Source organism: Hemitrygon akajei, chromosome 3 (assembly GCF_048418815.1).
Source record: "Hemitrygon akajei chromosome 3, sHemAka1.3, whole genome shotgun sequence".
Classification (NCBI taxonomy): domain Eukaryota; kingdom Metazoa; phylum Chordata; class Chondrichthyes; order Myliobatiformes; family Dasyatidae; genus Hemitrygon; species Hemitrygon akajei.
In genome coordinates, this window is record NC_133126.1 from 383,360 (window position 1) to 406,551 (window position 23,192).

At 43.0% G+C, this 23,192-nt stretch overlaps 1 protein-coding gene across 2 annotated transcripts in view; it reads left to right on the forward strand.

The window, feature by feature from the left end:
- The window catches only part of pomt2 (protein-O-mannosyltransferase 2), a 303,990-nt gene that overhangs the window by 22,516 nt on the left and 258,282 nt on the right, over positions 1–23,192 (forward strand). The window contains exon 2 of one of the 2 annotated variants that reach the window (XM_073039121.1): positions 2,840–2,924. The exons of the other annotated variant lie outside the window; for it this stretch is intronic. Coding sequence (XP_072895222.1) covers positions 2,840–2,924 — 85 coding nt within the window. The remainder of the gene's footprint in view (positions 1–2,839; positions 2,925–23,192) is intronic. 2 annotated transcript variants of the gene reach the window in all.

A 23,192-nucleotide genomic window follows, 5' to 3' on the forward strand; every position in this document is an offset into this window, starting at 1 on the left:
TTGCAGGTGTCGTTGTCAGGGACACTGGAGGTCTCCCGGACTTCCCACATCCTGCAAGAGGAGCATTCCAGCATCCTGCCTAGCATTCTCTCATTCTCTCTACTCTGAACAAACAAAACAAAATTTACCAGAACCTACCTCCGCCTCTGCGTGTTCATGCCAAAGCCTTTTGAGCCAAAGCTGTCCCTGTCTGACTCAGTCCACTCCGATGGCTGCTACGACAATGGCCGCTGTATATGACAGTTTTTGTTTTAAACCTTTGGCGCACTACATCACGCGCCTGCGCAGACCAGCCTCTTTTCCCTGATCAGTTTAAAAAAAAAGCTTCTCTCCGAGATGCCTTTACTTCTTCACTCTCTGCCTCTTGCTTCGATTTAAAGATATTAAAGATGTTACCAAACAGTTTTTCAGATACATGAAGCGTAAAGGAGAGATGAAAGTGGATATCAGACCACAGGAAAACAATACTGGAGTGGTAGTAATGGGGTCAAGGAAATGATGGACGAATTGACTAAGTATTTTGCGTCGGTCTTTACTGTGGAAGACACTAGCAGTATGGTCAAAGTTCCAGGTGTGAGAGGTCATGAAATGTGTGAAGTCACCATTACTAGGGAGAAGGTTTTTAGGAAACTCAAAGGTCTGAAGGTACGTAAGTCACTTGGACCAGATGATGTACACCCCAGGGTTCAGAAAGAGGTAGCTGATGAGTTTGTGGAGGCATTAGTAATGATCTTTCAAGAATCACCAGATTCTAGAATGGTTCTGGAAGACAGGAAAGTTGCAAATTTCACACCATTCTTCAAGAACAGAGGGAGGCAGAAGAAAGGAAATTATAGCCCAATTAGTCTGAACTGTGGTTGGGAAGATGTTGGAGTCGATTATTAAGGATGTGAGTTTAGGCCATAGTTAGTATGGTTTCCTCAAGGGAAGATCTTGCCTGATAAATCTGTTGGACTTTGAAAATAACAAGCAGGATAACAAAGGAGAATCAGTTGATGTGTACTTGGATTTTCAGAAGGTCTTTGACAAGGTACTACATATGATGCTGCTTAACAAGGTACGAGGCCATTGTATTATGGGAAAGATTCTAGCATGGCTAAAGCATTGGCTGATTGGCAAGAGGCCAAGAGAGGGAATAAAGGGAGCCTTTTCTGGTTGGCTGCCGGTGAGTAGTGATGTTCCACAGGGGTCTGTGTTTGGACTGATTCTTTTTACGTTATATGCCAATGATTTGGATGATGGAATTGATGGCTTTGTTGCAAAATTTGCAGACAATATGAAGATAGGTGGAGAGGCATGCATTTTTGAGGAAGTAAGGAGGCTACAGAAGGACGGGTTTGGAGAATGGGCAAGGAAGTAGCATATGGAATACACTTGGGAAGTGCATGGTCATGCACTTTGGTAGAAGAAACAAAAGGGTTGATTTTCCTAAATGAGAGAAGATACAGAAAAACTGGTAAGCATAGGTACTTGGGGGTCCTTGTGCAGGATTCCCTAAAGGTTAATTTGCAGATTGAGTCTGTAGTGAGGAAGGCAAATGCAGTGTTAGCATTAATTTCAAGAGTATTAGAATATGAAAGCTAGGATGTAATGTTAAAACTTTATAAAGCACTGGTGAGACCTTACTTGGAATATTGTGAGCTGGTTTGGGCCCCTTAGGAAGAATGTGCTGAAACTAGAAAGGGTTCAAAGGAGGTTCACTAAAATGATTCCAGGATTTAATGGCTTGTCATATGAAGAGTGTTGATGGCTCTGGGCCTGTATTGACTAGAATTCAAAAAAATGAGGGATAATACGAATGAAACCTATCAAATGGTGAAAGACTTTGATGGAGTGGATGTGGAGAGGATGTTTCCTATAGTACGAGAGTCTAAGACCAGAGATACAGCCTCAGAAAGCGGGGCGTCCTTTTACTATGGAGACGAGGAGGAATTTCTTTAGCCAGAGAGTGGTGAATCTGTGGAATTCATTATAACAGGCAGCTGTTAAAGTCAAGTCTTTATGATTATTTAAGGCAGAGGTTGATAGAATGATTGGTCAGTTCATGAAGGGATACGAGGAGAAGGCAGGATATTGGGGTTGAGAGGAATAATGGATCAGCCATGATGATTTGGTGGAATAGATTCAGTGGACCAAATTGTCTAATTCTGCTCCTAATTCCTTGCCCCGATGATATCTTGACAAAGTAGCAAAGGAGTGGTAGCACTGGCTTGAGGGGCCTGCTGGGCTGTTCCTGCTCAGATGGTATTCTTATGCCCTGAGCACCTGTGGCTGCCACCTTAAGGGATTTGTTTATGTGTACACCAACATCTTCTGTACCTCAGTATTCCTTAAGATCCAAAAATTCTCGCTTCATTCGACTTCTCAAATTGCTTCTTTCACACTTAGAATTAAATTTCATTTACTCATGCTCTGCCCGTCTTAACTCATTAATTATCTAACATTGCCTACTTCATTATCAAAATTTCAGCCACCTCCTGATTTATTAGTATTTATTAACATTTTAAATATAAAAATAGGAGGTCTTAGTTTTCCTCCAGGAGGATTGTGGAATGTTGACTGATTGAAAGCACTGTCTTTAGACCATAAGATATAGGAACAGAATAGCCCATTCAGCCCATTGATACACATCTTTACATTGATACACATCTTTATCATTTCCACATTTCCCATTATAAGCCCCTACTTTTCTGTTTTGCCTTTTATTTCACTGGCTGTTTATTTTGCATTATTTAATTATGTGTAGTTGTGGAGCCTGTGATGTATGCTTGTAAGTAGTCTGGTTGAGAAAGTAGCATTTTTGAAATCCAGCATCATTAATATTTGTTCCTCTTCACAGTTGGGATGAAACTCACTTTGGAAAAATGGGAAGTTATTATATCAACCAGACATTTTTCTTCGATGTTCATCCTCCACTAGGCAAGGTATGAATTCCTACATGAAGAATTAAAGAAATAAAGATAATGTGGTTGCCAAGGGACGAGATAGAGCAGTAGAGGAATATATTTATAATATAGAATATATCAGCACAGTACATACCTTTCAGCCCACGATGTTGAGCCACTCTTTTAACCCACTCTGAGATCAATCTAATCCTTCCCTTCAACATTACCCTCTATTTTTCTATCATCCATGTGTCTATCTAAGAATCCCTTTAACGTCCCTAATGTATTTGCCTCTGCCATCACTCTCTTTGTAAAGAACTTACCCCTGACATTCCCCCTATACCTTCCTCCAGTCACCAAAATTATTCCTCCTTGTATTAGCCATTTCCACCCTGGGAAAAAGCTATGCACTGGACCTATGCCTCATATCGTCTTGTGTACCTCTATCAAGTTACCTCTCATCCTTTTTGCTGCAAGGAGAAAAGCCCTCACTCACTCAACCTATCTTCTTAAGATATGCCCTCTAGTCAAGGTTGCTTCCTGGTAAATCTCGTTTGCACTCTTTCTGAAGCATTGACATCCTTCCTATAATGAGGCATATAGGATTCCAAGTGTGGTCTAACCAGGGTTTCATACAGCTGCAACATTATCTTGTGGCTCTTGAATTTAGTCCCCTGACTGAGTGGATGAGAGTGTGCCTTTGAGAACATACCAGACATATGCAACTCAAAAGCAGTGGAATTCGTAGTCTGTTAGGGCTAAATCTGTGCTACTTATGACCAATATATAACCATATAACAATTACAGCACGGAAGCAGGTCATCTCGGCCCTTCTAGTCAGTGCCGACGTTTACACTCACCTAGTCCCACTGGCCCGCACTCACCCCTTAACCCTTCATTCCTTTCCTGTCCATATACCTATCCAATTTTACTTTAAATGACAATACTGAACCTGCCTCTACCACTTCTACTGGAAGCTCATTCCACACACCTACCACTCTCTGAGTAAAGTAATTCCCCCTTGTGTTACCCTTAAACTTTTGCCCCTTAACTCTCAACTCATGTCCTCTTGTTTGAATCTCCCCTTCTCTCAATGGAAAAAGCCTATCCACGTCAACTCGATCTATCCCCCTCATTATTTTAAATACCTCTATCAAGTCCCCCCTCAACCTTCTACGCTCCAAAGAATAAAGACCTAACTTGTTCAGCCTTTCCCTGTAACTTAGGTGCTGAAACCCAGGTAACATCCTAGTAAATCTTCTCTGTACTCCCTCTATTTTGTTGATATCTTTCCTATAATTCGGTGACCAGAACTGTACACAGTACTCCAAATTTGGCCTTACCAATGCCTTGTACAATTTTAACATTACATCCCAACTCCTATACTCAATGCTCTGATTTATAAAGGCCAGCATACCAAAAACTTTCTTCACCACCCTATCCACATGAGATTCCACCTTCAGGGAACTATGCACCATTATTCCTAGATTACTCTGTTCTACTGCATTTTTCAATGCCCTACCATTTACCATGTTTGTCCTATTTGGATTATTCCTACCAAAATGTAGTACCTCACACTTATCAGCATTAAACTTCATCTGCCATCGCTCAGCCCACTGTTCTAACTGGCCTAGATCTCTCTGCAAGCTTTGAAAACCTACTTCATTATCCACAACGCCACCTACCTTAGTATCATCTGCATACTTACTAATCCAATTTACCACCCCATCATCCAGATCATTAATGTATATGACAAACAACATTGGACCCAATACAGATCCCTGAGGCACACCACTAGTCACTGGCCTCCAACCTGACAAACAGTTATCCACCACTATTCTCTGGCATCACCCATCTAGCCACTGTTGAATCTATTTTACTACTTCAATATTAATACCTAACGATTGAACCTTCCTAACTAACCTTCCGTGCGGAACCTTGTCAAAGGCCTTACTGAAGTCCATATAGACAACATCCACTGCCTTACCCTCGTCAACTTTCCTCGTAACCTCTTCAAAAAATTCAATAAGATTTGTCAAACATGACCTTCCACGCACAAATCCATGCTGACTATTCCTAATCAGACCCGGTCTATCCAGATAATTATATATACCATCTCTAAGAATACTTTCCATTAATTTACCCACCACTGACGTCAAACTGACAGGCCTATAAATGCTAGGTTTACTCTTAGAACCCTTTTTAAACAATGGAACAACATGATCAATACGCCAATCCTCCGGCACCATCCCCATTTCTAATGACATTTGAAATATTTCTGTCAGAGCTCCTGCTATTTCTACACTAACTTCCCTCAAGGTCCTAGGGAATATCCTGTCAGGACCTGGAGATTTATCCACTTTTATATTCCTTAAATGCGCCAGTACTTCCTCCTCTTTAATCGTCATAGCTTCCATAACTTCCCTACTTGTTTGCCTTACCTTACACAATTCAATATCCTTCTCCTTAGTGAATACAGAAGAAAAGAAATTGTTCAAAATCTCCCCCATCTCTTTCGGCTCCACACATAGCTGTCTATTCTGATTCTCTAAGGGACCAATTTTATCCCTCACTATCCTTTTGCTATTAATATAACTGTAGAAACCCTTCAGATTTATTTTCACCTTACTTGCCAAAACAACCTCGTATTTTCTTTTAGCGTTTCTAATTTTTTCTTAAGATTCTTTTTACATTCTTTATATTCCTCAAGCACCTCATTTACTCCATGCTGCCTATATTTATTGTAGATCTCCCTCTTTTTCTGAACCAAGTTTCCAATATCCCTTGAAAACCATGGCTCTCTCAAACTTTTAACTTTTCCTTTCAACCTAACAGGAACATAAAGATTCTGTACTCTCAAAATTTCACCTTTAAATGACCTCCATTTCTCTATTACATCCTTCCCATAAAACAAATTGTCCCAATCCACTCCTTCTAAATCCTTTTGCATCTCCTCAAAGTTAGCCTTTCTCCAATCAAAAATCTCAACCCTGGGTCCAGTCCTATCCTTCTCCATAATTATATTGAAACTAATGGCATTGTGATCACTGGACCCGAAGTGCTCCCCAACCCATACCTCCGTCACCTGACCTATCTCATTCCGTAACAGGAGATCCAACACTGCCCCTTCTCTAGTTGGTACCTCTATGTATTGCTGCAGAAAACTATCCTGCACACATTTTACAAACTCCAAACCATCCAGCCCTTTTACAGAATGGGCTTCCTTGTGTATGTGTGGAAAATTAAAATCTCCCACAATCACAACCTTCTGCTATCTCCTTATAAATTTGCTCCTCCAATTCTCGCTCCCCATTAGGTGGTCTATAATACACCCCTATGTGTTACTGCACCTTTCCCATTCCTCAATTCCACCCAAGTAGTCTCCCTAGATGAGCCCTCTAATCTATCCTGCAAAGCACCACTGTAATATTTTCTCTGACAAGCAATGCAACACCTCCTCCTCTTGCCCCTCCGATTCTATCACACCTGAAGCAACGAAATCCAGGAATATTTAGTTGCCAGTCACACCCCTCCTGCAACCATGTTTCACTAATAGCTACAACATCACATTTCCAGGTACCAATCCATGCTCTAACTCATCCACCTTTCTTACAATGCTCCTAGCATTAAAATAGATGCATTTAAGAAACTTTCCACCTGTTCCTCTCTGTTTATCCCTAACGATGCGATCAACTTTATTATCTTTTTCTTCCTTCTCCCCTACATCTTTGGTCTGAGTGCTCCCCTTCTCTATCACCTGCCTATCCTCCCTCACAGACTGTCTACTAGCTTTCTCTATTTGTGAACTAATCTCCTTTCCCCTAGTCTCTACAAATTGATTCCCACCCCCCAGAATGATCCAGAATTATACAAGAAGTCCACATACAACTGACAGAAGATTATCTTAAGGGTGACAAAACAATTCCAGTTGAGGTTGGATACTGAATTGCATGCACGCCAGCTCTGGCAGGGTTTACAGGCCATTACTTCCAATAAAACAAAACCTACCATCATGAATGGCAGTGATGTTTCACTCCCAGAGGAGCTCAACACCTTTTATACATGCTTCAAAAGGAAGAATAAAACTACATCTTTGCAAATCCTTGCAGCCTCTGGTGACCCTGTGATCTCTATCGCAGAGGCTGACGTCATGACATCAGAACATCTTTCAAGAGGGGTAACCCTTACAAAGCATCAGGCTCTGAAAACCTGTGCCAACCAGCTGGTAGGATTGTTCAAGGACATCTTCAATCTCTCACTGTTGCAGTCAGAGGTTCCCTCCTGCTTCAAAAGAGCAACAATCAGACCAGTACCTAAGAAGAGCAGGGTGAGCTGCCTCAATGACTATCACCCAGTGGCACTAACATCTGCTGTGATGAAGTGTTTTGCGATGTTGGTCATACATATTGGTACCAGTGACATAGGTAGGAAAAGTGAGGAGGTCCTGAAAACAGACTACAGGGAGTTAGGAAGCAATTGAGAAGGAGGATGTCAAAGGTAGTAATCTTGGGATTATTGCCTGTGCCACGTGATAGTAAGCATAGGAATAGAGTGAGGTGGAGGATAAATGCATGGCTGAGAGATTGTAGCAGGGGACAGGGTTTCAAATTTCTGGCTCATTGGGACCTCTTTTGGGGCAGGAGTGACCTGTACAAAAAGGATGAGTTGCACTTGAATCCAAGGAGGACCAGTATCCTGGCAGGGAGGTTTGCTAAGGCTTTTAGGGAGAGTTTAAACTGGAATTGCTGGGGGGTGAAAACAGAACTGAAGAGACCGAGGAAGGGGCTGTTGGCTCACAAATCGAGAAAGCTTGCAGACAGTATGAGAGTGAGGATAGGCAGGTGATAGAGAAGGGAAGTGCTCAGACTGATTGTTTAAGATATGTCTATTTTAATTCAAGGAGTATCATGAACAAAGCAGATGAGCTTAGAGCATGGATCAGTACTTGAATCTATGATGTTGTGGCCATTATAGAGTCTTGGATGGCTCAGGGGCAGGAATGGTTACTTTGAGGGCCAGGCATTAGATGATTCAGAAAGGACAGCGAGGGAGGCAAAAGAGGTGGAGGCGTGGCACTGTTGATCAGAGATGCCGCACGGCTGCAGAAAAGGAGGAAGTCATGGAGGAATTGTCTACTGCATTGGTCCTCAACCACCGGGCCGTGAAGTATCTGCTATCGGGCTGCGAGGAAATGATAAGATTTGGCGATATGAAATGATATGAGTCAGCTGCACCTTTCCTCATTCCCTGTCATGCCCACTGTTGAATATATGTGAGGTCATTACCCATGCGAGGTCATCAGTCGCCTAAACTCAGTGATACCCTCTCATCAAGGATGACTGGTTGGCCTTGGGTAACCGGCCGCCTTGTGCGGCCGGTGAGAAGTGCCGTTTCTACTGGCTTGGAGTGCGGACAGACAGGCACCGCCTCTGAACCTGTTTAGCACACCGAATGTTCGTGGGGAACCTGGTGCTAAAATATTTGCAGATGACCTAATTTGGGCTCGGGGTTTCATAAGCAGCAGAGCAGCTAACTTGCTGCGATCTACTGAAAGTCATCCCTCGAGCCAAAATTTTGTCGGCCGATAGATCCTACCTACCTACCTACGGGGGGGGGGGGGGGGGGGGGGGGGGGGGGCGGGTGTGCGTCCTGCCGCACTCCTCGCTCGGTTGGTCTCTGTGGACTGCGACTGCCGCCACCCCAGCACGGGGACCTCTGGCCCTTGTCCTCTCACCCCACCCATGACCAGCTGCACCTGGCCAAGGCGTCTGGTGGCGGGTGGATGGGAGGCTGGAGTTCAGGCCCGGAGGCAATGAATTCCTCAAGACTGCTTCAGTACCTTGAGTCTAAGCACCCTGCACTTAAAGACAAACCTGCAGAGTTTTTAGAGCGGAAAAAACGTGAGCAAGCGGGACAGAAGCAAGTGTTGATAGCCATGAAAACTAAATTGCGGAATAGAATGGACATAAGGAACCCCAGCGAGTATCACTGTATTCCGGTCGTGTTTAACACCCCCCCCCCCCCCCCAGTCTGCAAGAATATTGTCAATATTAAATCAGTCTGCGGTGCAAAAAAGGTTGGAGCCCCTGGTCTACTGAGTCTGTGTGTGTGGAAGTTAGGAACAGGAAATGGTTGTCAATAAATCTACTGGGTATTTTTTATATACCACCCAATAACAGGGACATTGAGGAGCAGATAGAGAGACAAATGCTGGAAAGGTGCAATAGTAACAGGGTTGTCGTGGTGGGAGATTTTGTTAGATTTATTAGATCCCTAATATTGATTGGCAACTGCCTAGAATGAGAGGTTTAGATGGGGTAGAGTTTGTTAGGTGTGTTCAGAAAGGTTTCAGAAGTACATTTAATGTATACAATTTTCATCGTGAAATGCTTTTTCTTTGCATCCATCCACAAAAACAGAGGAGTACCCCAAAGAATGAATGATAGTTAAATGTTAAAACCCCAAAGTCCTCCCCCCAGCTCTCCTCCTTCCTGCGCGTAAGCGACAGCAAGCAACAATCCCAGCTGCTGACACAATATGTAGATAAGCCTACAAGAGGAGAGACTGTACTTGATCTGGTATTAGGAAATGAACCTACCTGATCAGCTGTCAACTCTCTGGAGAGCATTTTGGAGATAGTGATCACAATTCTATCTCCTTTACCATTGCATTGGAGAGGGCTTGGAACAGACAAGTTAGGAAAGCATTTAATTGGAGTAAGGGGAAAAATAAAGTTGTTAGGCAGGAACTTGGATTTTAACATGAAAGTGGATTGGGAAGATGCTAACAGGAAGGACAGCAGAGCAGCAATGGCTGGAGTTTCTGCAAAAAATGAGGGAAGTGTAAGACAGATACATACCAAATAAGAAGAAATTTTTGAATGGAAGAAGGACACTACTGTGGCTGACTAGTGAAGTCAGAGCCAAAGTAAAAGCAAAAGAGATGGCAAACAAGGAGGCCAAAGCCAGTGTTAAGATAGAGGATTGGGAAGCTTATAAAAACTTGCAGAAGGAAACTAAGAAGGTCATTAGGAAGGAAAAGATGAATTATGAAAGGAAGCTGGCAACTAATATCAAAGAAAATACTAAAAGTTTTTTTTTACGTATTAAAAAGGTCAAAGAGAGTTGAGGGTGGATATAGGACCAATAGAAAATGGCACTGGAGATGTTGTAATGAGAGACACAGAGATGGCAAAAGAACTGAATGCGTATTTTGCCACAGTTGAAGATATCTGCAGTATAAAGAGCTTAAAGAGTTCAGACCTTAAAGAGTGTCAGGGAAGTGATGTATGTGCAGTGAAAATTATGACTGAGAAGGTGATCAGGAAGCTTAATGGTCTGAGGGTGGATAAATCTCCTGGACCTGATGGAATCCACCCTCGGGTTCTGAAAGAAGAAGCTGGAGAGATTATGCAGGCATTAACAATGAGCTTTCAAGAATTGATAGAGTTGGGCATTGTACTGGATGACTGGAAAATTGCAATTGTTACTACGCTATTTAAGAAGGGTGGGAGGCAGCAGAAGTGAATTTATAAACCTGTTAGCCTGACATCAGTGGTTGGGAAGTTGTTAGAATCGATTTTTTTAGGGATGAGATTATGGAGTACCTGGAGGCACATGACAAGATAGGCCGAAGCCATCATGGTTTCCTGAAAGGAAAATCCTGCCTGACTAACTGCTGCAATTTTTTGAGGAAATTTCAAGCAGGGTAGACAAAGGAGATGCAGTAGATATACTTGGATTTTCAAAGACCTTTGACAAGGTGCTGCACATGAGGCTGTTTAGCAAGGTGAGGCCCGTGAAATTACAGGGAAGTTACTAGCATGGGTGGAGCATTGGCTGATCGGCGGAAAACAGAGAGTGGTAATGAAGGGTGGCTGCTATACTGGCTGGCTGCTGGTTACCAGTGGAGTTCCACATGGGTTGGTGTTGGGACTGCTGCTTCTTACGATATCTGTCAATAATTTGGACTATGGGATTAATGGATTTGTGGCTAAATTTGCCAATGATAAAAGATAGGTGGAGGAATGGGTAGTGTTGAGGAAACAGAGCCTACAGGGAGACTTAGATAGTTTAGGGGAATGGGCAAAGAAGTGGCAAATGAAATACAATATTACATAGAAACATGGAAAAACTACAGCACAACACAGGTTCTTCAGCCCACATGCTGTGCCAAACATGTACTTGCTTTCGAAATTACTTAGGGTTACTCATAATCTTCTATTTTTCTAAGCTACATGTACCTATCTAGGAGACTCTTAAAAGACACTATCGTGTCTGTCTCCACTACCATCGCCGGCAGCCCATTCCACGCACTCACCACTCTCTGCGTAAAAAGCTTACACCTGACATCTCCTCTGTACCTACTTCCAAGCACCTTAAAACTGTGCCCTTTCTTGTTAGCCATTTCAGCCTTGGGAAAAAACTTCTGACTATCCACATGATCAATGCCTCTCATAATCTTATACACCTCTATCAGGTCACCTCTCATCCTCTGTCCTCCAAGGAGAAAAGGCCGATTTCACTCAACCTGTTCTCATAAGGCATGCTCCCCAATCTAGGCAACATCCTTGTAAATCTCTCTGCACCCTTTCTATAGTTTTCACATCCTTCCTGTAGTGAGATGACCAGAACTGAGTGCAGCCCTCCAAGTGGGTCTGACCAGGGTCCTATATAGCTTCAACATTACCTCCCAGCTCTTAAACTCAATCCCATGGTTGATGAAGGTCAATGCACCAGCAGCTATGAATGTCCTATGGAGTCGGTCCCCAAGATCCCTCTGATCCTCCACACTGCCAAGAGTCTTACCTTTAATACTATATTCTGCCATCATATTTGACGCATGAAAGTGAACCACCTCACTGCCATTTCTGGTTGAACTGCATCTGCCACTTCTCAGCCCAGTTTTCCATCCTATCAATATCCTGCTGTAATCTCTGACAGCTCTCCACACTCTCCACAACACCCCCAACCTTTGTGTCATCACCAAATTTACTAACCCATTCCCCCCACTTCCTCGTCCAGTTTATTTATAAAAATCACCGAGTAGGGGTCCCAGAACAGATCCCTGAGGCACAACACTGGTCACCAACCTCCATGCAAAATACAGCCAGGCTACAACCATCCTTTGCCTTCTGTGAGCAAGCCAATTCTGGATCCACAAAGCAAGGTCCCCTTGGATCCCATGCCTCCTTATTTTCTCAATGAGCCTTGCATGAGGTACCTTATCTTGAGGCTATGTCCCCTAGTTCTAGTCTCACCTATCAGTGGAACCTACTTTCCTGCCTCTATCTTATGTATTCTTTTCATAAATTTATGTTTCTCTAAAATCTCCTCTCATTCTTCTAAGTTACAGTGAGTAGTCCCAAGAGTAGTTTCTCTTCATAGTACCCTGTACAGTTGCAGCATAACCTCCCTGCTCTTAAATTTAGTCTCTGTAGTAATGTAGGCCAACATCCCATTTGCCTTCTTGATAGCCTGCTGCACTTGCAACCTTCTGTGATTCATGGACAACACTCCCAAGTTCATCATGCTCTGAACACATCATTAAGGATGTTACATAAACAGAAGAAAATCTGCAAACACTTGAAATCCAAGCATCGTACACAAAATGCTGGAGGAATTCAGCAGGCCGGGCAGCATTTGTGGAAAAGAGTAAACAGTCAATGTTTTGAATCGAGGCCTTTCATCAGGACTGGGGGAAAAAAAAGAGAAGTCAGAGTTAGAATGTGATGGTAGGTGAGGAAGAAGTACCAGATGGTAGGTGATAGGGGAAACTGGGAGTGGGGGAGGGGTGAAGTAAAGAGCTAGGAAGTTGATTGGTGAAAGAAATAAAGGGTTGGAGAAGAATAAATCTGATAGGAGAGGGTGGTAAACCATGGAAGAAGGGGAAGGGGGAGGAACACCAGAGGGAGGCAACGGGCAGGGAAGGAGATAAGGTGAGAGAAGGATATCAGAGATGTAACCTGGGGTCATCAAGTGTTTCGAGTCTTTCAACATCAGGCACTGTCCCCCAGGTGACCCAGTTGTGGTTGATCAAGCTATGACTTGTGTTCAGGTAGCATATGCTGCAGATCCCTATGGACTTGTTTTTTTCATCCAGAGCCATCTTGAGGCTTTCTCTGCTGCCTGGATGATGTTGCTGATGGCTCTCTGCCTCCTTGTATATGAAGAGACTGTCCATTGAAGTTCTGGCAGCCTACTTCCATGGGCATGCTCTTAGACTTCTGTGGCCAATTCCTCACATCTGGCAAGCTTCCTCTCATGGACCTCCTCCCACAGCACTGTCAGCTCCAACAGAATGGTGAATTTTGTTGCCTCTGAGACGAGGAAGATGTCTGGTCTCATGGTGGTCTTAACAATGTGCTGTGGGATCTTTAGTTGTTTAGGTCAGTGATTACTGTGGTATGAGAGAGGAGTTGGCCAAAGTAAATTGAAAGGAACTGCTGGCAGGGATGGTAGCAGTGCAGCAATGGCCTGACTTTCTGGGAAAAATGAGGACGGTACAGGACAGATGTATTCTAAAAATGAAGAAATACTCAAATGCAAAATAGTACAACTGTGAAAGGGAAGTCAAAGATAATGTAAAAGCAAAAGAGAGGACATATAACAAAGCAAAAATTAGCAGAAAGAGAGGATTGGGAAGCTTTTAAAAACCTACAGAGAGCAACTCAAAGTATCATTAGGAGGGCAAAGATAAAATATGAAAGCAAGCTAGTAAACAATATCGAAATGGATAGTAAAAGCTTTTTCAAGTATGTAAAAAAAATAAGAGATGAGAGTGGATTTAGGACTGCTGGAAGATGAGGTGGCAAAATAATAATGGGGGCTGAACAAGGAGATGGCAGATGAACTAAATGAGTATTTTGCATTAGTCTTTGCTGTGGAAGACACTAGCAGTGTGCCAGATGTTGTAGTGTGTAAAGGAAGAGAATTGAGTGCAGTTACTATTAAAAGGGAGAAGTTGCTCAAAAAATCTTCTTAGAAAGTTGCTTAGAAAGATCTAAGGGTACATAAGTTAAACTGACCAGATGAACTGTACCCTGGGGTTCTGAAAGAGGTAGCAGAGATTGTGGAGGCGTTATCAATGATCTTTCAAATATCATTGGACTCTGGCATGGTGCCAAAGGACTAGAAGACTGCAAATGTCACTCCACTCTTTAAGAAAGGAGGAAGGCAGCAGAAAGGAATTTGTATACCATTTACCCTGACCTCAGTGGTTGGGAAGATGTTGGAATCAATTGTTTAGGATGAGGTTATGGAGTACTTAGTGATACTGTACAAGATAAGACAAAGTCAGCATGGTTTCCTAAAGGGAAGATCTTGCTTGATGAACCTGTAGGAATTCTTTGAGGAGATTACAAGTAGGATAGATAAAGGGGATGCAGTCAGTGTTTATTTGGACTATTGGAAGGCCTTTGACAAGGAGCTACACATGAGGCATCTTACCAAGTAAAGAGCCCAAGGTATTTGAGGAAAGTTGCTGGCATAAATAGAGCATTGGCTGATTGGTAGGAGGCAGCAATTGGCTGATTGGTAGGAGGAAGCAAATAGTTATAAAAGGATCCTTTTCTGGTTGGCTGCCAGTGATATTCCGCAAGGGTTGGTGTTGGGACCGCTTCTTTTAATGCTGTACATCAATGATTTAGATGATGAAATAGATGGCTTTGTTGCCAAGTTTGCAGATGTTATGAAGATTGGTGGAGGAGCAGTTAATGTTGAAGAAACAGGTATGCTGCAGAAGGACTTAGATTAGGAGAATGGGCAAGAGAGTAGCAAATTAAGTATATTGTTGGAAAATGAAAGATCATGCACTTTGTTAGTAGAAGTAAATGTGCAGACTATTTCTTAAATGGGGAGAAAATCCAAAAATCTGAAATGCAAAGGAATTTGGGAGTCCTTGTGCAAAACACACTAAAGGTTAACTTGGAGGTTGAGTTGATGGTGAGGAAGGCATATGTAATGTTAGGATTCATTTCAAGAGGTCTAGAATGCAAGAGCAGGGATGTGATGCTGAGGCTATATAAGGCACTGGTGAGGCCTCATCTTGAGTATTGTGAACAGCTTTGGGCTGTTAGAAAAGATGTGCTGGCATTGGAGAGGGTCCAGAGGATGATTCCAGGAATGAAAGGGTTATTATATAACAAATACTTGATGGCTGTGGGTCTGTACTGACTGAAATTTAAAAGGATGAGGGGAGATCTCATTGAAACCTTTTGAATGTTGACAAGCCTAGACAAAGTAAATATGGAAAGACTGTTTCCCATGGTGGGGGAGTCTAGGATAAAAGGGCACTGCCTCAGGATAGAGGGGTGTCTATTTAGAACAGAGATGTGAAGAAATTTCTTTAGCCAGAGGGTGGTGAATTTATTACCACAGTCAACTATAGAGACAAGGTCATTTGGTGTGTTTAAGGTAGAGATTGATAGGTTCTTGATTTGACATGGCATTAAAGGTTACAGGGAGAAGACCAGGGAATGGGTTTGAGGAAGGGGGAGAAAAGCTGTGATTGAATGGTGGAGCAGACTTGATGGGCCAAATGGCATAATACTGCTCCTTTGTCCTATGGTCTTATGGTCATCAGTTGCCAGGCATGCCATAAACTGAGTGGAAAAGCAAATTATGGAGAGTCTGCAGAGGGATATAGATAGGTTAAGTGAGTGAGCCTAGGTCTGGCAGATGGAGTACAACGTTGGTAAATATGAGATCATCCACTTTGGAGGGAATAATAGAAGAGCGGATTATTATGTAAATGGTGAAAAATTGCAGCATGCTGTTGTGCAGAGGGACTTGGGAGTGACTGTTCATGAATCACAAAAAGTTGGATTCCAGGTACAGCAGGCTATTAAGAAGGCAAATGGAATTCAAGAGCAGGGAGGTCATGCTGCAACTATACAGGGTACTGGTGAGGCCATACCTGGAGTACTGTGTGCAGTTCTGGTCTCCATACTTGAGGAAGGATAAACTGGCTTTGGAGGCAGTGCAGAGGAGGTTCACCAGGTTGATTCCAGGGATGAAGGGGTTAACCTATGAAGAGCGATTGAGTCGCCTGGGACTATACTCTCTGGAATTCAGAAGAATGAGAGGGGATCTTACAGAAACATACAAAATTTTGAAAGGGATAGATAAGGTAGAAGTAGGAAAGTTGTTTCCATTTGTAGGTGAGGCTAGAACTAGGGGATGTTACCTCAAGATTCAGGGCAGAAGATTTAGGATGGAGATGAGGAGAAACTGTTTTTCCCAGAGAGTGATGAATCTGTGGAATTCTGTGCCAAGGGAAGCCACTGAGGCTTCCTCACTATATTTAAGAAACAGTAAGATAGGTTTTTACTTAGTAAGGGAATTAAGGGTTATGGGGAAAATGCAGGTAGATGGAGCTGAGTTTATGGACAGATCAGCCACGATCTCATTGAATGGCGGTGCAGTATCGATGGGCCGGATGGCCTACTCCTGATCCTATTTCTTAAGCTCTTATGAGTGGATGCCAGAATCCCTATGGGTGACTTTTGCTTCAGTTTGCTCTCCTGCATACACAAAGCTGATTGTTTGATTGCAGGTTTGAGCTTCTTTACTGTTATTGAAGAGTGCTTCCGCAAGGGTCTTCAATAGCTGGTCATTTCTCCAGCAGTATCGGGCCCCTCCACGAGCTTTTGGGCAGCAGCTCAGGATGTGCTACAAGTTTCTTCTCCTAAAACACAACAGACAGAATTAACCTTCTCCCAGCTATGCAGCTTGGCTGGCCTGGGCAAGATGTCTTACACTGTCTGGATATGGAATTTGATTCGGGGTGCCTCTGCTTGCCAGAGATCAGTCCATGTCACGCTCTTCTCCATGACCTGCTCCTACCTGGTCCAAGCTCCCTGCTGCTTCAAGCCCACTGCTTTATGGAGCTCTCTTCATCTACATCTGTTTTCACATCCTCCTAGATGAGCTTGTGCTTCTTCCTCCCCTTAGTCCTGTCATATCTACAGCCCTCTATTTTTCTAAACTCCATGCACCTATCCAAAAGTCTCTTAAAAGGCCATATTGTAACCACCTCCACCACTGTTGCTGGCAGCCCATTCCACGCACTCACCACTCTCTGAGTCAAAAACTTACCCCTGACATCTCCTCTGTACATACTCCCCAGCACCTTAAAGCTGTGTCCTCTTGTGGCAACCATTTCAGCCCTGGGAAAAAGTCTCTGACTATTCACACGATCAATGCCTCTCATCATCTTATACACCTCTAGCAGGTCACCTCTCATCCTCCGTTGCTTCAAGGAGAAAAGGCCGAGTTAACTCAACCTGTTTTCATAAGGGATGCTCCCCAACCCAGGTAGCATCCTTGCAAATCTCCACTGCACCCTTTCTATGGCTTCCAGATCCTTCCTGTAGTGAGGCGACCAGAACTGAGCACAATACTCCCAAGTGGGGTCTGACCAGTGTCCTGTATAGCTGCAACATTATCTCTCAGCTTCTAAATTCAATTCCATGGTTTGTAGTGTTCTCGCGCAGGTGTAAAAACTCTGAACTAAACATGCAGTATAAACCGGAGTCAATGAGGTGCAATCCCAGTAAGATTAATCGTTTACTGTTCACTCTTCCACATTAACGTATGGTGAAAACTGTTGATAAAACAATACAAAATATATACAGTATTTGTTTCCTCCTTGGCATCACATTTACATCATAAATACTTACAAAAATAAAACTACAAACTATATTACGTTAAAGTACAACATACTGTCAGAATCTACCTACGCCATCAACTGCTTTAAATACACTTCAACACAAACTATCCGCAACTCTTTAAATAACAAAGAACATAAACTTTATCAACCGTCATTACTTGTAACAGGATCAGCGTTAACATTTTTACTTCAACATATCAATTATCTTTTGAACTTACGGCGTTGCTTCTATGATGTTTCTAGTGTGTAGAAAGAAAACTTTTCTCGCGCTGATCCTGCACACACAAGCTCCTTCTTCCCGTTTCTCCAAACCGGTATTTTCCCACAGGACGCAGCGAAACCAGGTGTGACGTCATTGCATGCCGCGATATATCACAGACAACGAATTTACTTTCAACAACCTTAACTTTAACTAGAAAGCAATTACAAACGAATTACTAAAGCAAAAATATAATAAACTAAACGAATGCCTTAAGGGCAACACACGGTTAATGAAGGCCAATACACCGTATGCCTTCTTAACCACAGAGTCAACCTGTGCAACTACTTTGAGTGTCCTATGGATTCGACCTCAAGATCTCTGATCCTCCACACTGCCATAAGCCTTACCATGAATACTATATTCTGCCATCATATTTGACCTACCAAAATGAACCACCTCACACTTATCTGGGTTGAACTCCATCTGCCACTTCTCAGCCCAGTTTTGCATCCTATCAATGTCCCGCTGTAACCTTTGACAGCCCTCCACACTATCCACAGCACCTCTAACCTTTGTGTCATCAGCAAACTTACTAACCCATCCCTCCACTTCCTCATCCAGGTCATTTATTAAAATCACAAAGAGTGAGGGTCCCAGAACAGATCCCTGAGGCACACCACTGGTGACCGATCTCCATGCCGAATACGACCCATCCACAACCACTCTTTGCCTTCTGTGGGCAAGCCAGTTCTGGATGCACAAAGCAATGACCCTCCTGGATCCCATGTCTCCTTACTTTATCAATAAGCCTTCGATGGGGTACCTTATCAAATGCTTTGCTGAAATCCATATACACTACATCTGCTCTTCCTTCATCAATGTGTTTAATCACATCCTCAAAAAATTCAATCAGGCTTGTAAGGTACGACCTGCCCTTGACAAATTCATGCTGACTATTCCTAATCATATTATACCTCTCCAAGAGTTCATAAATCCTACCTCTCAGGATCTTCTCCATCAACTTACCAACCACTGAAGTGAGACTCACTGGTCTATAATTTTCTGGGCTATCTCTACTCCCTTTCTTGAGTAAAGGAACAACATCCGCAACCCTCCAATCCTTCAGAAGCTCTCCCATCCCCATTGATGTTTCAAAGATCATCGCCAGAGGCTCAGCAATCTCCTCCCTCGCCTCCCACAGTTGTCTGAGGTACATCTCATCCACTCTCGGCGACTTATCCAACTTGATGCTTTCCAAAAGCTCCAGCACATCCTGTTTCTTAATATCTACATGCTCAAGCTTTTCAGTCTGCTGCAAGTCATCACTACAATCACCAAGATCTTTTTCCATAGTGAATACTTAAGTAAAGTATTCATTAAGTACCTCGCTATTTCCTCCGATTCCATACACACTTTCCCACTGTCACACTTAATAGGTCCTATTTTTTTCATGTCTTACCCTATTGCTCTTCACATACTTGTAGAATACCTTGGGTTTTTCCTTAATCCTGCCCGCTAAGGCCTTCTGATGGCCCCTTCTGGCTCTCCAAATTTCCTTTTTAAGCTACTTTCTGTTAGCCTTAAAATCTTTTAGATCTCTAACATTACCTAGCTCTCTGAACCTTTTGTAAGCTCTTCTTTTCTTCTTGACTAGATTGACAACAGCCTGTTCCCTGAGAATATCTGTTCCAAATTTATGCTTCCAATTTCCTGCCTGATTGCCTCATAATTCCCCTTAATCCAATTAAACGCTTTTCTAACTTGTCTGTTCTTATCTCTCTCCAATGCTATTGTAAAGGAGATAAAATTATGATCGCTAATGCTCTCCCACTGAGAGACCTGACCAGGTTCATTTCCCAACACCAAATCAAGTACAGTCTCTCTTCTTGTAGGCTTATCTGCATATTGTGTCAAGAAACCTTCCTGAACACACCTAACAAACTCCACCCCATCTAAACCACTTGCTCTTGGGAGATGCCAATCGATATTTGGGAAATTAAAATCTCCCATCATGACAACTCTATTATTATTACACCTTTCCAGGATCTGTTTCCCTTTCTGTTCCTAGCTATCCCTGTTACTATTGGGCGACCTGTAAAAAGCACCCAGTAAAGTTATTGACCCCTTCCTGTTCCTAACCTCCACCCACAGAGACTCTGTAGACAATCTCTCCATGACGTCCACCTTTTCTGCAGCCATGACACTATCTCTGATCAGTGCCATGCCCCCACCTCTTTTGTTTCCTTCCCTGTCCTTTCTGAAACATCTAAAACCCGGCACTTGAAGTAACCATTCCTGCGCCTGAGCCATCCAAGTCTCTGTGATGGCCACCACATCATATCTCCAAGTACTAATCCACACTCTAAGCTCCTCTGCTTTGTTCACAATACGCCTTGCGTTAAAATAGACATATCTCAATTTACTTATCTTGGAATTACAGTCACAAGGAAGTTTAAAGATCTCTTTCGTGAAAACTTTGTCAATCTTTCATATGCTACAAAACAGAGTCTGGTACAATGGTCACCTCTATCTATGTCCTTGGTAGGTCGTATCAATGTTGTCAAAATGTATGTTCTCCCCAAATTTTTATACTTATTTCAATCTATCCCAATTTTTATTCCTAAATCTTTTTTTGATTCCTTAGACTCTATTATTTTGTCATATCTGTGGCAGAATAAGCGCTCTAGAATTAATAAAATCCACCTCCAAAAATCTAAAAAAGAGGGTGGCATGGCTTTACCTAACTTTCGCTTATATTACTGGGCAGCTAATATACGTTGTGCTGCCTTCTGGTCTTTCTTCCACGGTCAACCTGAGTGCCCTAACTGGGTGGCAATGGAGTTGAGCTCCACTAAAGAATTATCTATATCTGCACTTCTTGGCTCTGCACTCCCTAGCAGTCTGCCCAGATCAATAGCTAATCCTCTGGTTAGACACACTTTGTGTATATGGGCTCAGTTCAGGAAATGCTATGGTTTCCAGGGGTTTTCCGTTTCTAGCCCTGTCGCACATAATCACCTTTTTTTACCTACCACGTTCGATTCAGCATTCCATATTTGGTACAGGAAGGGCATTAGACATTTTGAAGATCTCTTCATTGATAATCGCTTTGCTTCTTTTCAACAGCTCTCTGTTAAGTTCAACCTGCCTAACGCTCACTTTTTCAGATATCTCCAAATCCGACACTTTACTGCTCCTTTAATTCCTAACTTTCCTGAAATGCCTGCGAAAAATGCTATGGACCTATTTCTTTCCATTAATCCACTAGGTAAAGGTTTAATTTCAATTATCCAAGATAAACTAGCAGCCTTACGACGGGCCCCTGTGGATAAAATTAAAATGGCCTGGGAGCAGGATTTAAATATCTCCTTATCCGAGGAGAGCTGGGACTCAGTTCTCAAATCGGTTAACTCAACCTCTCTTTGTGCTCGCCATTGTCTCTTACAGTTTAAGATTGTTCATAGAGCCCATATGTCTAAATCTAAACTATCTCGATTCTACCTTGGCATTAGTCCGCTCTGTGATAAATGCAAGAGGGGCGTGGCCTCTCTCATCCATATGTACTGGTTCTGTCCTAGCTTGGAGAAATTCTGGAAAGATGTCTTCACTACATTATCGGGTATTCTGAATCAGCACCTAGAACCTAACCCCTTAATTGCTCTGTTCGGTTTTTGGGGCGAGACAGATTTATGTCTGGGTCCGACCAAATGCCGAATACTATCCTTTGCCTCTCTCCTGGCGAGACGCTTGATCCTCCTTAGATGGAGAGATGTTGCCCCGCCCACTCATGCGCAATGGCTTAACGACATTATGGCCTGCTTGGACCTCGAAAAAATTCATTATTCAGTTCTCAATTCGGATTTAAAGTTCCATAAGGTCTGGGGGCCTTTTATCGAGTACTTTCATAACCTTCCTCTTGACTAGGGTTTTTTTTTCTTTTCGGTCCCTTGCTTCCAGCTCCCTTTTTTTTTCTGGTAGTAGGCATTATTATCCTCTGTTGCTAAGTGTATTCACAGTCTGGGAGTTTGACTGTCCGGACTTATACTCTCTATATTGTGTGGTGGTTGGTTTGGAATTGTTGTTTTTTTCTTGTGTTGTGGGGTTTGGGGAGGACACTAAGCTCACTTGTCTTTAATTTAGGTGCTTTTTTGTTAAATTCTCTTCCTTTGTAGCATATTGTTATTGTATGCTTAACCTTGCTCTGTATTAATGCTCCTCATTGGGATTTGGGGTTTTTAATTTTGTAAAATGTTTTGAAAAACTAATAAAAAAATTTATATATAAAAAAATAGACATATCTCAAACTGTCCATCTGAGCGTGTCCCTTCTCTGTCACCTGCCTATCCTCCCTCACACACTGTCTCCAAGCTTGCTCTATTTGTGAGCAAGCCACCTCTTCCCCAGTCTCTTCAGTTCAGTTCCCACCCCCCCCAACAATTCTAGTTTAAACTCTCCCCAGTAGCCTTAGCAAACCTCCCCGCCAGGATATTGGTCCCCCTTTGATTAAAGTGCAATCTGTTCTTTTTGTACAGGTTACACCTGCCCCAAAAGAGGTAAAATGATCCAGAAATATGAATCCCTGCCCCCGCTTCAACCCCTCAGCCATGCAATTATCCTCCATCTCATTCTATTCCTATACTCACTGTCGCGTGGCACAGGCAGTAATCCCGAGATTACTACCTTTGCGATCCTGCTTCTCAACTTCCTTTCTAACTCCCTGTAATCTTTTTTCAGGAGCTCTTCCCTTTTCCTGCCTATGTCAATATGTATCGTGACCTCTGGCTGTTCTCCCTCCCACTACAGGGTATCTTAGAAGCGATCTGAAACATCCCGGACCCTGGCACCTGGGAGGCAAACTACCCTGTGTATCCGAGTTTCTTTCCTGTGTCCACAAAATTGCCTGTCTGACCCCCTAACTCTAGTGTCCCCTATCACTACTGCCTTCCTCTTCCTTTCCCTATCCTAATGAGCCACAGGGCTGGACTCTGTGCCAGAGGCATGGCCACTGTTGATTCCTCCAGGTAAGCTGTCCCCCTCCCCCCAACAGTACTCAAACAGGTGTACTCTTTGGTACCTGACTCTTCCCCTTCCCTCTCCTGACTGTTACCCACTTGTCTGTCTCCCGTGGCCCCGGTGTGACCACCTGCCTATAACTTCTTTCTATATCCTCCTCGCTCTCCCTGACCAGATGAAGGTCATCGAGCTGCATCTCCAGTCCCCTAACGCCATCCCTCATGAACTGCAGATCGACAGTACTGCAGTACTGGGACTGCAGCTGTTTACAATATACATTAATGATTTAGATGAAGGGATTAAAAGTAACATTAGCAAATTTGCTGATGACACAAAGCTGGGTGGCAGTGTGAAATGACAGGAGGATGTTATGAGAATGCAGTGTGACTTGGACAGGTTGGGTGAGTGGGCAAATGTATGGC